Below are 16,571 nucleotides of genomic sequence, written 5' to 3'. Positions count from 1 at the left end.
ACAAACATACACTTACTAATTAATTAACACACATTTCTGTTTATGCCAATATTTCATATTTTATTTATGAAAAAACCTAAACTAGCAACATATTCCAAAGTCACTCTGAAAACACAATGATTTGGGTTATTATTTATGGAACTAATTCACAGTATTGCGTCCAGGTAAAAAAAAAACACAGTATCACACATGCAACATTAGATGATTCAGCACTGACCGAGGTCATGCAGCGGGCATACAATACTTGCAGATAATACTGACAAACACAGATCATATGACTACTGAACTATTAAAGACAAATAAGAGGCCAGTACATGATACAAGATTTCCATTTTTAATGAATCTCATAAACTTGAAATCGGATTGGACAATTTGATACCTGTCTGCTTGCCAGTATAATGCACAGAAGTTACATCACACAAGTAGGCTATGACATGAAAAATTTTGACATAACAAAACATATTAGTTTATCTAGTGTCAATACCTAACCCTAAGATCCATAAGCAATTAAAAAAATTCCTTGATTAAGTACTTAATATAAAAATGTTAATCACACAAAAAAGAAAATTGCTTTTTGGTGGTGCCCTCATTTAGTTGACTCTCAGTGTGTGTCCTAGACTTATTTGTGGAAAATACAGGCCAGACTTGACTTTTAGAAAAAACATATCTAAGATAGAAGGAATATCTTCCTTGTGATAATAACATTAGTAACCTATTAAGACAAAATACTGAACTAATTATTATACATGAATATGTATTCTAATCTTACCTTAAACTGAAGAAGCTGTCAAAATTACTAGAAGACTCTTTACTACAAACACTATTTGTTTTCTTTTTGTTCACATTACTTTTCGTTGACAAACTCTTTTCTTTCTTCCCAATCTGTGACATCTTCACCGAGGTAAGTAAGTAAGCTTAGGTTTTTACGATAGGTTCATGTGTACCTCTATAAAATTCTTTATCTTTCTTCAATTGTTCCGATGTCTGGGGTATTGGAATACCAAGTGATAAATATAACTTTTTCCTCTCATACTCTGGTGTGTTATCATAGAGTCCTTCACTGTATTCTCTTCTAAATTCTTCAAATAGAGCAGTATATCTGAAAACCACAAAAAAAGTAATGACATTTACGAAGAAACGCTCAGCTTTCCTCTTCACCTGTTTTTATGGCCAAAGAACACTATTTGTTTACTTTACTAATTAAGCTGTTTATCAAAATTTAAGCCTAGTATTTAATTAAATTTACCTTTTTTTATTATTAAATGAATAACAGGACTTTTCATATTGTTATGTGTCACAACAGAAACATGAAAGGATAAAACGTTTCCTGATGTTTGCCATCATTACATATGCAAGGATTTATGCTTGTTATGTGCAGTCACATGGTTTATACTTGCTCTAATCACTCTGGACCCCCAGGATATATGCTTGTTATGTACATCTACAGGTTTGTGCTTGCTCTAATCACTCTGGTAAACCAGGTGGTTTTTAAGTAGATTGTACATACATATGAAATTAGGTAGTTATAGTTATGTTAGTTTTTTTCTATTTATTAAACTTATGTTTACAAAACAAGGTTTGCAGGGTATGAAAATTACAAATATTCAATTTTAGAACATTAAAAGTGGAACTACTTTTTGGCTTCGCATGCCATTTTCAAAACCTAAGAGTGTCCTTCTTAGTGAAATCATTTATGATATAATATGATGGAGACTTATGACAATTTTTTCAATCAAATTTAGGCATATATCTGGTAATTATTATTTTAATGCCCGTGGTTAAGGTATTTAAAAGTGAAATAAAATTTGTAGTGGCTTATTTCTGTTTTTGCGAGTGTCGAAAATGTGTATATATTTGTGATTTAATTAAATTACATTTCTGATGCCACAGTTGAGTCCCTTTCCTAATATCCCAATCAAGGAAATACAAACAGGTCTCAGAAACCTGCCTTGCTCAAAAACATATACTTCTGGGCCTTTTAAATTACATCCGTTGAAAGACATCACCATTGTTTATCTTGAGTTTTTCTTATTGTCCCACTAAGAAAATATATATATATATATATATATATATATATATATATATATATATATATATATATATACCTCTATGAAGGAGTTAAAAGATGGTCTACGGCCTTTTTAGCAACGAACGATCAAAAAGTGTCTATTCCCACTGTTCATACAGTCTAATACAACACCACAGTTAAGTTTGCCTTGTCCTTATAAAGAAAATATATACATATGTTGGTTTTCAAGCCCTACTTTTGTCAAAACGTCTACTACTGATCCTTGTAATCTATTTCTGGTCTAAGATACTTCAAATGCCATAATTGGTTTTGCCCTTTTATTATGACAAAGAAAATAAATATAATTACGTAAGAATGAAAAGTTACTGCGGTTAAATGTATCTATTCCAGCCGCTTAAATTCACTTCTTGTATAATTTTCAGTATTACAGTATAGCACTGATCAAGAAAACGTGTACACATGTAAGTTTCGAAAGATAACTTATATGAAAAGCGTCTATTTCTGGTCTACAATACTTCTGGTAATATATTTTATTTTGATTTTTTTACCCCAATCAATACAATTTATGCATAAAAAAGACTACTTTTGTCGCTTGTGTTCTTCTTCCGGTATTAGGGATATAAAATACAATTGTTTCAACTATGTTCATTTCAAATATCTAAATAATCATTGCGAGGTAGAATTTTTGTTTTTTTTTCAGACTGTAGTCTAAAAAAGAATGAGTCGTTGAGGAATATTTGTATCCATTCTCCTGTTTTTCCTGAAATTACAGTAAAAATAAAATATACTAAGTCGAAGGAACCAAACAGTTTCGAGTACTTCACGTGCAAACATTCACAGCTTTTTTCATTAATGTGGCATTTATAATAACATTTAAATAGTATCTCCTTACATACATTAGATAGTTTAATTGGTCACACGTGAAATCTGTAATACAAATTAGATAGTAACTTTGCCTTTCAATTCTGCATAATACTATTGTGTAGTTAGTATTTTCTAAAATTTAAGTGTAAACACATGTTTCTGTCTGTTTGTTAAGCTTCAGCTAAAGGTGTTTACTGTTAGTTAAATTTAGATTGTTTTTCGTAAATATTATAATTATTACTCCAAATTCTAAAGTATTCCAAAATTCTTTTCCGATTTTCTCTCCATAAAAACCTTTATCGGACTCCAAAGAATATTGTAAAACATAATTGGCCGAATTAGCCCGATTGTTTTCTATATTAGCGCTTAGAAACACATTTAACAATTCATTTTTATTTATAAAATTATAACAAACGAAAAGTGGCCAAACTCATAATGCTGAGTTTTTATTGTTCAACTTTTTATTTAAATTTCTTTCGCTATCTCGATATCTTCCCGGTGGCTATGACACTGTTTGAGAACCATTCAAATATAAAACTGACAATTTACATCTTTCAATGAATTAAAACTGGTGCTAATATCGCTAAAAGCTATATAATTACAAGGTAAGAGTACATTCTCGTGGAACGTAACATTCTTCGCTAACGCCGCATACATGATTTTGAATCTATATAGCTCATTATGTCTTTATATGTCCTATAGACTGATAGACGTAGTCGTACAGTAAATCTTTTCATCCCCCCTTCAGAGTAAAGATAAATTGTGTCAGCCTACTGAGACATTTTTGGCACTATAATAGAACCCAATCTTGTCCATGTAGAAATGAAGAGTAATTCAAAGTTTAAAGTCTAGAGCTAAAATCTTTCTTATATCTTGCCACATGATGCATTTACATTTTTTATTAGTAAGCCTATGACAGATTTTAGAGCAGTGTTAAAATAATAAAAGTTTGGGTGAGTTAGTGATGGTACTACAAGGCAAGAGTACTTTGAAATGAAACACTGGGTACTTTGGGATTATACCGACCACACTAGTATGAAGAACACAAAAATAGAAATTTATAGAAACAAACATGATAGAACGAAAAAACAACTCTTCAATTACAAAATTACAAACTTACAAGCATTTCCAGGTATTGTGATCGTTAGTGTTGTCGCTGTTATCTTATCTTTCTCGAGAATCCTGATTACGGCAGACCGCGCGGCATCACGTGATTTGCACGGTATATAATTGCCTTTCCATTACAATTCAATTTATATTTCTGATTAGCCCCTCTAGAATTTGATATTTTACTGATAGGTACTATCTCGAGGGATGTTTTTCTTTCGTCGACATCAGCGCGGGGCAGCACCGAAGGTGCTGCCAAAGCCCGCGCTGATGGCCGGAGGCACTCGCATTTTGGGTGGCGGAATGTGATCAAGAATAAAAACAAGTTTTTAGTGTTTTTTTAATAAAGAGTTTAGTTTGGTAAATGTTTGTTTTTGTTGAATTTTTGTGTTTGGAGAAATGTAGAGGTAAAACACGGAAGTACAACAAAGCGATGCACCAGCTGAACGGGCGGCGAGACTCTGCAATCACGTTATCTACTAGACGCTCGACTTTGACCTCTGTCTGAGGATGGGGAGGGGTTTGCGATAAGACAATTCCTGTTTTATATTGACGAAATATTGTTCTACGCTAATCTAGTAATCAGTAGAAACGAAATGTGAAATAACGATTCATGTCTGGGTGTGGTCGGTATAATCCCAAAGTACCAAACACTGTTACCGATTTTTGACATAACGGTCTATTATATTTTCGTTTTACTCTTTGAATACACGTCACTTACTAAAATCTCAAATTATTGCACACACAGTTAGTTTGCAAATGTATTTATTCTTCTATTTGCTCGTTGCCATCATGGTTACCCATGTATACGACTAATGTAAAAATAATTGCTAATGCTCAGCCAAATCTCATGGAGTGACAAACACCATTATCGAACTCAGTGTTGCTAATATTAAAATTAATTTACACGTAAAATTTCACCCTTGAAACTAGGGGGTATACCCTTATAGGTCAGTTAGTTTTCAAGACATCGTGCGGACAGATAGACAGACAAATAAAGAGAAATACATATTTTCCAACTCCTCGAGATGGCTTCACTAACGCTGAGCCATCAAATCACTTTAAAAAAATTAAAAGTATACAATATATCAACGTACATGTCTCCAGGAGGGTTCACTTCTGGTTGGTATAAACCTTTCGATTCAACCCTGATTCTGATTCTGAACCCACCCTGGATACAGTAAACATATCACTTAATAAGGACAATTCTGTGAATGTCCAGAAGCAGCACATCATTAACCATGATATAATGGGGTGCAAGGATAGATCGACAGGTCTAGTTGACTGCGGTAGATGACTGCGTTAAATGTCAGACATACCAGACTACACATAAGGGAGTGCTGGCTCTACCCGCTTTGACTGGAAAGTCTGATACAGAGCCTCCCTTACACATACAATATCCTGTCACTGCGTAAGAAAGCGTAAATATCCTGTTAGGACTAATTGTAATGAGAGGTTTCTCAGCTTCTTGTGAAGAAAAATAATTTGAATGTTAAGGCAAATTTAAAGTATGGTTATATTTAAGGATAAAAAAAATTCAAGGAACTCAAAGAATTAAATCCAAATTATTATTTTTAAATTTTATTCTTAAACTATACATATGCATGAAATATTTCAAGTTTCATCAAACATCAGCATTTTGATATTTTACTATTACATTTACTAGCAACAATTTATATGAATTTGAACACAAGAGTAAAACTTTTGTAACTTATCCTGACAGGATAGAGAATCAGTGAACTTAAAAAAGGATTTTTGTTGTCTAATTTTATTGCTCAGGGCGGTGTTGCTGAGGTAGTCTGGCGGTTTGTACCTTCAAATTGAGCAGGTGCCTAACTAAATGCGTAAACAGTAGTTGCAATGCAACGACTCAGTCTTTTATAATTTTGCCACCCCTACAATTTTGCCGCCCGGGGCAAACGACCCCCCCTGCCCCCCCTTACCTGCAGCTCTGGTCCTCAGGGCAGCACTGTGGTGCTGCCATACCCCGCGTTGTGGCGGGAGGCACTTAGGTAAAGCCGATAAAAAATTTTACTCTCAGAAGGTTTAAATCAACACAAACATGTTTTAAAACACATTTGGGTCAAAAATTCCCTTGATTTGAGCATTATGTTGTTTGACGTATCAAAGATGGTGCATTGGCTGATGTCAGCAGGAACCAATACAAGTGTGTCTCACGTTCACAAGAAGGCCACATGATGCCCAGCACAGATATAGAACAAGGAAATATTACTCCGCATGGGAAAAGTAGTTCCACTTTTAATGTTCGATAACATTAAAGAGATAATTAATCTTTGTTATTTACCCCTTGAAACCTTATATTTTTTGTTCATGAGAATTATAGCAAAAGGTTATTAATGCAAAACCCATCTTTTGCCACTCCAGTCATTATATCACATTTAACATACTGTACGGTATCTAAAAAGGTAATAATTCAATGATGAATAAAAAACTATTTATGCTAGTGTATTTATAAAATGTAAGAAACAAACAGTGTAGACTAATATATAGGTAATTTTTACTATTTTGAAGTTTAATATGTCTGATAGCTTGTGACTCAAATAGGCTAGTTCACATTTACATCGCCACTTTACTTGTGCCTCATATACCATACAACCACCACAATCAAATCAGGGAATAAAATTATCCATTAGATATTTCTAATGCCTCATCCTGGAGCCGTTTTGTATATATTTTTAAATAACTTAAAGTTTGAACCGCCTACCTGAAAAACTTGAAGAATACAAACTTATTGTTAGCCTAATAAAAAAAAACTCAGCGCATAAAACCAGGTGTATTACGTCATATTTTGGGGTAGGTATATTGTGTACTTTTACATGGTAGGGGCCTATATGTGTCATCCTAAGATCTAAGATTTTGAACTCATTGGTAGCCCAGTAAAAAATTTCTCAGCGCATAAAACCATTCCACACCAGTATAATTCACTACACAGATGATTTTACTTTGTTTGAATTTACTTAATTTTAAACAATATTGTTATGTTGTAAAATACAAACAGCTGGCAAATATTAATTATAAATATCCATAGGTCAAATGTTTTTAAATTCAATAGTTTAGATATTTCTAATCAATAGTTAATTCAATTGTCATTGTGTAGGCTTATTATACTGCAGCTACAGTGAGTGTTATAAACGGGTAGGGTACGATACGCGGACCCGGTTCTTTATATCGAAATTGGCAAACGATATTACTTGATCATAACCACCGATATAATCAATCGGTATTTATTTACATTAGCGTGACCATGGAAAATGGACTTTTTTTCATGGGTTGGGCATTTATAGCCAAGTGTTATTATCACAGGTGCATATGAACTGGGGGGAAAGTATATTATTGTATTATATTTATGCCTTTCGGACATTATTGCGTTAAGGAGCAGGGGCATCACGTGATCTGGGATTCGACTTTTGCAAGCTCGAGTTAATTTTTTTCTAAAAGAGCAAGCAGTGCGCAGCGGGCAGGCATCGTTGACAGGATTAACGTATTAGTCAGACTCGTCTTTACGAATTGCTTCCACGTGAGATACCGAACATCCAACACAAAGGTGTGCCATTACCACTACTGAACTAGGAGGTTATGAAGAGACGTGGAGGAACAACGGTAGTTCAAAATGGCATCCCTTCTTTATTTGAGAAGGCGCGGAGTATTACCAAACTGTCAAATATGGATAGTGTTGCCAGAGGTACGATAATTATCGTAAAGGTACGATAATTTCATTGATTTTATGCTCCGGTAAGATACACGATGGGTAGTTATCGTACCATGAAAGATTTTTGACAAATTTATACAAGTAACAAACCAAAAGTTAATTATAACATAATTTATTATACGAACATAACATACTTTTTCATTAAATGTGTTTGGTACGATTATTTTATATGAAAGTACGATAATTTCTCGTTGTTGGTATTATAATTGGTTTTTAAAATCTGGCTATACTGAGTTTGAGCAGACGCGGAGTTATAGGAAACTGTCAAAAACGGAGTTTTCAGAGGATTTAAAAAAATCATAGCTCCTTTGATTTTTGTTGCCGACGAATTTTTTCATCAATATTGTTTTCAGGAAAAATTGTAGTTTTCAGGAAAAAAAAAAATGAACATGGTCACGTTAATGTAAATTGATACCAATCAATCGATACTGATTAATTATTTTGAACAAATAACTTAAATAATCTATATCAACAGCTGTAAACACTTTCAAATAATACACGTAAGGTAATATTTCAATTTTATATATAAGTAACATTTGATGGTACTTTGGGATTATACCGACCACACCCAGACATGAATCGTTATTTGACATTTCGCTTCTACGGATTACTAGATTAGCGTAGAACAATATTTCGTCAATATAAAACAGGAATTGTATTATCGCAAACCCCTCCCCATCCTCAGACAGAGGTCTAGTAGATAACGTGATTGCAGAGTCTCGCCGCCCGTTCAGCTGGTGCGTCGCTTTGTTGTACTTCCGTGTTTTACCTCTACATTTCTTCAAACACAAAAATTCAACAGAAACAAACATTACCAACCTAAAACCAAACTCTTTATTGAAAAAAATACTCAAAACTTGTTTTTATTCTTGATCACACTCCGCCACCCAAAATGCGAGTGCCTCCGGCCATCAGCGTGGGCTTCGGCGGTGCTGCCCCGCGCTGATGTCGACGAAAGAAAAACATCCCTCGAGATAGTACCAGATCAGTAAAATATCAAATTCTAGAGAGGCTGATCAGAAATATAAATTGAATTGTAATGGAAAGGCAATTTGTACTGTGCAAATCATGTGATGCCGCGCGGCCTGCCGTAATCGAGATTCTCGAGAAAGATAAGATAACACCGACAACAACACCGATCACAATACCTGGAAATGCTTGCAAGTTTGTAATTAAACAGTTGTTTTTTCGTTCTATCATGTTTGTTTCTATAAGTTTATATTTTTGTGTTCTTCATACTGGTGTGATCGGTATAATCCCAAAGTACCCATTTGATTATTAAAAATGGCAGTCAATTTTAGAAAACTACACGAAATTGCTTTTAAAGATGATAAGACATGTTTAACGTGGTGTCAACATGTTGGACTCGTACCGAAAAATCCATTATGTGAAATTTGTGTGAAAGAACAACTGTAACTGTGAAAGGAACAAATATGGTCGTCTTCAGTTTTCCTAATTTTGCTTATAATAATTTTTTTCATCACTGTAAATATTAAATCCACATTTTAATTTAAAACATCGTTATTGAGGACTATAGATACTTTTATATCGATTAATAGTCTAGGATTTGAGATGTGAATATTAGGTATCGATGATTACATTCTTCGATACAAAAAACCACGTCCGCTTATCCTACCCTACCCTTATAAACTACTACAATTTAGCATAAATATGTGTTATTTTAATTTCCATTATACCTTCATTCATCTAACATGTAAATCTTTAGTAACCAATAGAAGCTCCATATACAGCATGTAAATCTTTCTTCAGTAGGTTATGCTGTTTTAGTTTATTGATATTGTAATGGCACCATAGACCTTGGCTAAGGCTAATTGAATTATCAGTAAAACTAAAAAATTAATGAATTACAAACCTCATCCCAATTCCAATGAGAGTACCTAGAACCAATCCTCCAAAAGCATAGTATTTTACCACACTAAATACTTTAGTTCCCTTAGTACGTCTCACTCTGCTGAAAAGTTCTTTTGGAAAACCCATCAAAATTTACTTCAAACTTTGTGATATAGTTTTGTGTCTTCATAAAACAAAAGTTATACCGATAACCGATCATTCAATATCAATAACAAGTGTAAATAATTTTAATAATTCGTCACTGTTTCTGTTGACCTTGACTCTGTAGTTGTGCTATGTAACCATGAAGAAAAAAAGTCTCACTGCAAATAACATTACAAATACTGACAATTAATTAATATACATAAACTTTAATTTTTCTCTGGGAAAAATCATTTAATTACTTGTTTGCTTTTATTTATATTGTATATATTTGTGTTTTGATTTGTTAAAGCGGGATGAATTAATCATGTAAAGTCAGTGCGTTAGTTTAGTTTCAATTGTGAACATTCCTTGGTTTGATATATTCCGATTATTTTTTTTTTTAGGTTAAGGACTTGTGTGTTTATCTTTCTTCCATTATGGAACAGAACGCTCATGAACATGATTATTACATTTCCTCATTTGGGAAGAACTCTAACGTATTAGAATAAGTCAGTACAAATCATCGGATTGTTACATTTCGGATAACGAATTAGATAATTGGCAAACAGATAAGCCAAGAAACACTAAAAAAATATTACTTCTTCGCCAGACCATGGCCTCAAGCGCCATTGCAGTAAAGCTACTCGACAAATAGCTATGAATTTCTATCCTCTAACAAAGAAAATTCGATGGATGAAGATATCGTCACTAACAACCTAATAAATTATTCTAAGCACCTCCCATATTTTTCCAGGAGTGAAAAATGTTTCACCGATGATCAAAGCCCTAGAGTCTAGAGTAAGTAAAACTGAATACTCCTATAAGTGTCTTAATCAAAACAGAATTCAACTTTTTCCGTCTTCTCCTGACGCTTACCGGTTATAGTCAAAGGACTCACAGACTTGAACGTAAGTTTCCATACTTACCAGTTAAAGCAAGAACGAGCATATAGAGTTGTGCTGAAGAATTCGTATTACTCTATTTGGTACTTTGGGATTATACCGACCACACCAGTATGAAGAACACAAAAATAGAAATTTATAGAAACAAACATGATAGAACGAAAAAACAACTCTTCAATTACAAAATTACAAACTTACAAGCATTTCCAGGTATTGTGATCGGTATTGTTGTCGCTGTTATCTTATCTTTCTCGAGAATCCTGATTACGGCAGGCCGCGCGGCATCACGTGATTTGCACGGTACATCATTGCCTTTCCATTACAATTCAATTTATATTTCTGATTAGCCCCTCTAGAATTTGATATTTTACTGATAGGTACTATCTCGAGGGATGTTTTTCTTTCGTCGACATCAGCGCGGGGCAGCACCGAAGGTGCTGCCGAAGCCCGCGCTGATGGCCGGAGGCACTCGCATTTTGGGTGGCGGAATGTGATCAAGAATAAAAACAAGTTTTGAGTGTTTTTTTAATAAAAAGTTTAGTTTGGTAAATGTTTGTTTTTGTTGAATTTTTGTGTTTGGAGAAATGTAGAGGTAAAACACGGAAGTACAACAAAGCGATGCACCAGCTGAACGGGCGGCGAGACTCTGCAATCACGTTATCTACTAGACGCTCGACTTTGACCTCTGTCTGAGGATGGGGAGGTGTTTGCGATAAGACAATTCCTGTTTTATATTGACGAAATATTGTTCTACGCTAATCTAGTAATCAGTAGAAACGAAATGTGAAATAACGATTCATGTCTGGGTGTGGTCGGTATAATCCCAAAGTACCCTCTATTTCTATTGAAGACCTAAAAATATTGAAGAAAACGGCCACAAAGTAAGAAATCTGATCAATGTAAGAAATAGAATCACAAAGAAACCAATGCCTCTGTTTATTGATTTGGAGCCTTGTGACCGTAATAGAGAAATATTTCAAATTCAGTATTTACTAAACGCTGAAGTTTTATTTGAACCACCTAATAGAAAGAAGGAAGTTGTTCAATGTTATAGACATACTAAATCATATTGTCAAAATACATTTCGTTGTGTTAAATGTTCCCGATATCATGATACAAAGGTTTGAAATAAGCCTTAAACAGTACCCTCTCCTTGTTTTTTGTGCTCTGGTGAGCATCCGGCTAACTACAAAGGGTTTTCTGTATTATAGAGAAATATAAAACAAACAATTCCCTCCACTTAGAAAGAAGACTTTTGAAACAAACCAAGATCATTCTAGACGAAACAACCCAACTAATGTTAAAGAAAACCAGTCCTCTCAAAATAGTTTGGTTACTGAAGGAGTAATTTTCGCTCAAGCTGTACAGAATAATCACAGAAATAGGGAACAAGAATTTAACGGACACATAGATGAATCTGAAAGTTTGTCTAACATAATTCAAAATCTGTTGGAAGATTTGGAAATATTTTATCTAAACAAGCAGAACAGATTAGTACGTTACTTAATCTCCTGACCACTATTATTTCTCGTCTAAAATGAATATTCTTCTCAAAGTTGCTTTATGGAATGCCAACGGTTTGACAGCATAGTCAAGAAGTCCAGTTATTCATCACCCAACATAACTTAGACGTCTTACTTATTTCAGAAACTCATTTCACAGGCAGAAGTTATTTTAAAATTCCTAACTACACATTATACTATACCAATCATCCTGAAAATACGGCCTATGGGGGTAGTGCCATTTTAGTAAAAGACAAAATTAAAAATTATGTACTACCCAGCTTTAGAGAGAATCACGTTCAAGCTTCCAGCATTGTTATTGAAGATTGGTTAGGCCCTATTACATTTTCAGCAATTTATTCTCCTTTCAGATATGTTACAACCAAACAACAATTTGAACAGTTCTTAACTACATTGGGAAATAAATTTATAGCAGGAGGTGATTACAACGCGAAACACCTAGCATGGGGCTTTCGTTTGGCAACTCCAAGGACAACTATTAAGGGTTCTAAATGATAATCATTACAATTATCTTTCTACGGGTAAACCTACATACTGGCCATCTGATATGAAAAAAATCCAGATTTGTTAGATTTTTTGTTGCAAAAGGTATTAATCAAAACTATACAGATTTAAAATCCTGCCTTGATCTATCTTCTGATCATTCGCCAATTATACTTAATTTAAGCACAAAATTATTTTAAAAAGTCAAGTCAAATGTTACATAACAAATTTACTAGCTGGGTTCGATTTCATGATTCATTAAATGCAAATTTGAATTTGAACATTTCGTTGAAAAGTGTTGAGGATTTAGAAAATGCAACATACTACTTTAATTATTGTTTGCAATGTTCTACCAAAGTGGCTACATCCTTACAACATTCTTCAAAAGTTTACAAGACAGGGTTATATTACCCTATCTGCATCAAGAAAAAATTCGCTGAGAAAAGAAGATTAAGAAGAATATGGCAAAACAGTAAAAATCCAAATGACAAGGCAAACTTCAACAGGGCAGCTCAACATCTGAAAAGATTATTGTTTAATATTAAAAACCAGTGGTTTGAAGGGTATAACCAGTCTCTCTCAAGAACCGAAGTTTCAGACTATTCGTTATGGAAAGGAACTAAAAGAATTAAGCAGCCTAAGATATCCATTTCCCCTATTTTAAAACCTGATGGAAATTGGGCGAAAAGTAATATTGAAAACTCTGAGGTATTTGCAGAATATTTCACCAATGTTTTCAAATAAAATGACGTCTTTGTAAACAACGAAGAGGAAATACACGAATACTCGACTCCACTTCAACTCGATTTCCTGTTATGAAAATTCAAACCATCTGAAGTTCGCTCAATTATAACTCACAGTCTCAATCCTTATAAGTCTCCTGACTATGACTCTATTACTGGAAAAATACTGAAAGAACTTCCAAGGAAAGCTATTATATTCTTAACATTCTTATTTTATGCCATACTGAGACTAGAACACATACCCGTTCATTTTAAAAGAGCCCAGCTAATTTTCATCCCAAAGCCAGGGAAGCCCAGCTGACCTCATACAGACCAATAAGCCTCTTACCTATTATTTCAAAACTGTTTGAAAAGCTTCTTTTGAGAAGACTACAATCATTAATCAATGAAGATTCTATAGTACCTGCTCATCAATTTGGTTTAAGGTGAAAAAAATGACACATTACAACTCCATAGAATAGTTGAAATGATACGGGAGTGCTCTTAGAAAATAAAATGTATTGTTCAGCTACCTTTTTAGATGTCAGTCAAGCGTTTGATAAGGTACTGGTCTATTATACAAAATTAAGAAGTTTTTTCCTCACTCTGTTTTTCAATACTAAAATCATATCTTTCAAACCGATCTTCTCAAATAAAATACCATGATGTTCTTACTCGGCTACATTCAATAGAATCCGGAGTTCCTCAAGGAAGTGCACTTGGTCCATTTTTATACTTACTATATACCACTGACCTCCTAGAAAATGAACATACTCAAATTGCAACTTTCACAGATGATACTGCAATTTTGTCAGTCCATAAAGATTGTGTTCGAGCAACTCATTACTTACAACAGAGTTTAGATGCAACTGCTAATTGGTTTATGACATGGAGAATCAAAATTAACGAAAATAAATCAGCTCACATAACGTTTACGTTAAATCAAAATTCTTGTCCAGTTACATTGAATGACGTTCATTTACCCCAAGTAACTGAAATAAATTATCTGAACATGCGCTTAGACAGAAGGCTTACATGGAAACCCCACATTTGGACAAAGAGACAGTAGCGTAGCCAGAAATTTCGTTCGGGGGGGTGGTCCGAAACCGGGATCCGGGGGACGTTTTGTGTGTTATTTGCCAATGAGTTCACTGGTAAAAGGTAAAAATATGGAGCTTTAGTAACTATGCCTTATAGAAAGTGGAAAGATGTAATAGGCAAATTCAACTCTCACAGCAGCTCTAGTACCAAAAATTTTCTTGTATAGCTACAGAAACTTTACGAAGTTCGATTCTGGCCGAGTAGAAGGCACCAATGTGATGTTGCATTCACTGGATAAAAAAGAAGAACAAAACAGAGCTTCACTCAAGTGTATAATTGACACAACTATATTCTGTGGAGAAAATGAAATACCCCTTCGGGGACATTGGGCCACTGACGGCCGAAAACCCTTTAGAAAAGGTGGCAATTTTCAAGCGTTGCTCGGGTACAGATCAAAATTAAGTGTCGGAAAATGCACCGGAAAAACTCTACTGATTAGAAGTTCGGCTGCTTTGGATTTCACTGATAGAGGTATTTATGAATGAGTTATAATGACAATTTTTTGTATCATTACACTGTAGACGAGTACAAAATTATCGGAAAAAAATCAAAAAAATCACTTTTTGTCGGAAATAAAATACACATGAAAAACTCTAATGATTAGAACTTCAACTACTTCGGACTTCATTTATTGAGGTAAACGTGGTATTTTTGATTGAGTTAGGGCGACGATTTTTTGTTATCATTAAACTGTACTCGACTAACTATATATAATATATATCGAGAAAAAAATCACTTCTGGTCGGTAAATACCAAAGAAAAGCTCTCTACAAGATTCAAGTTTTAACGATTTTGGATTTCACTGATTGAGTGGTTGAGGTAAAAGTAGTACTTATAATTATGTTACGACATTGATTTTAGGTATTAATTCAACGCCGACTAATAAATATATAATTATCAAGAAAGAAAAACAAAAATGATCACTTCCGATCGGAATATACTAAGGAAAATGAAATAATACCTCAGTCAGTGAAATCCAAAGTAGTCGGAACTTCTTATCACTTCTCATTATCCGACCGGAAGTGATTTTTTCAATATTTCTTCGATAATTATGTAGTTATTAGTCGGCATTCAATTGATACCCAAAATCAATGTTCTAACATAATTCTAAGTACCACTTTTATCTCAACGACTCAACCAGTGAAATCCAAAATCGTCAAAACTTGAATCTGTAGAGAGCTTTTCTTCGGTATTTTCCGACCGGAAGTGATTTTATTGTTTTGTTTCTCGATAATTATATATGTATTAGTCGGCGTTGATTTAATACCTAAAATCAACGTCCTAACATAATTCTAAGTACCACTTATACCTCAACCACTCAACCAGTGAAATCCAAAATCGTCAAAATTTGAATCTGTAAAGAGCTTTTATTCGGTATTTTCCGCCCGGAAGTGATTTTATTGTTTTTTTTCTCGATAATTATATATGTATTACTCAGCGTTGAATTAATACATAAAATCAACGTCCTAACATAATTCTAAGTACCAATTTTACCTCAACCACTCAACCAGTGAAATCCAAAATCGTCAAAACTTGAATCTGTAGAGAGCTTTTCTTCGGTATTTTCCGACCGGAAATGATTTTATTGTTTTGTTTCTCGATAATTATATATGTATTAGTCGGCGTTGAATTAATACCTAAAATAAACGTCCTAACATAATTCTAAGTACCACTTATACCTCAACCACTCAACCAGTGAAATCCAAAATCGTCAAAATTTGAATCGGTAGAGAGCTTTTATTCGGTATTTTCCGCCCGGAAGGGATTTTTTTGTTTTTTTTTCTCGATAATTATACGATAATTAAACTGTTCGCCGTGTTACGGTTCAGGTTACTTTGCCACGTCACGTGTCCGCGCCCTATAGAAATACCGTGATTACGCTACACTATCCGAAAAGCCGAGCCCAAAAGTATCGATTGATACTTTATGATTTAAACGAAAGGACAATTATATTTTTAACAACGGTCACTTTCATCAATTAAATCAATCAATTTAATGTTTGTAGACAAGAGTAATGATAACTCTCATTTTTTCTCCTGCTCCATGCTTCATTTTTTTATGTCTTAAAATTTCGGGGGGGGTCCGGACCCCCTGGACCCCTCCTTCGCTACGCCA

General features: G+C 34.0%; 1 protein-coding gene across 3 annotated transcripts in view; it reads right to left on the bottom strand.

Annotated features, from left to right (window-relative positions):
• Window positions 1-9,918, bottom strand: part of LOC124357029 (structure-specific endonuclease subunit SLX4) — a 34,575-nt gene extending 24,657 nt beyond the window's left edge. For 2 of the 3 annotated variants that reach the window (XR_006921915.1, XM_046808400.1), the window contains exons 1-2: window positions 9,604-9,918; window positions 770-1,099 (exon numbers count right to left, since the gene is read on the bottom strand). Coding sequence is in view for 2 of the 3 variants with exons in the window: in XM_046808400.1 (XP_046664356.1) it covers window positions 770-891 (122 nt within the window). In the remaining variant the exon portion in view is untranslated. The remainder of the gene's footprint in view (window positions 1-769; window positions 1,100-9,603) is intronic. The other variant, XM_046808399.1, reaches the window with a different exon arrangement.
• Window positions 9,919-16,571: the final 6,653 nt, after the last annotated feature.

This window comes from Homalodisca vitripennis, chromosome 3 (genome assembly GCF_021130785.1).
Source record: "Homalodisca vitripennis isolate AUS2020 chromosome 3, UT_GWSS_2.1, whole genome shotgun sequence".
NCBI classification, from domain to species: Eukaryota; Metazoa; Arthropoda; class Insecta; order Hemiptera; family Cicadellidae; genus Homalodisca; species Homalodisca vitripennis.
The sequence above is the reverse complement of the archived record's forward strand: the minus strand, read 5'-3'. Positions and strand labels throughout refer to the sequence as shown.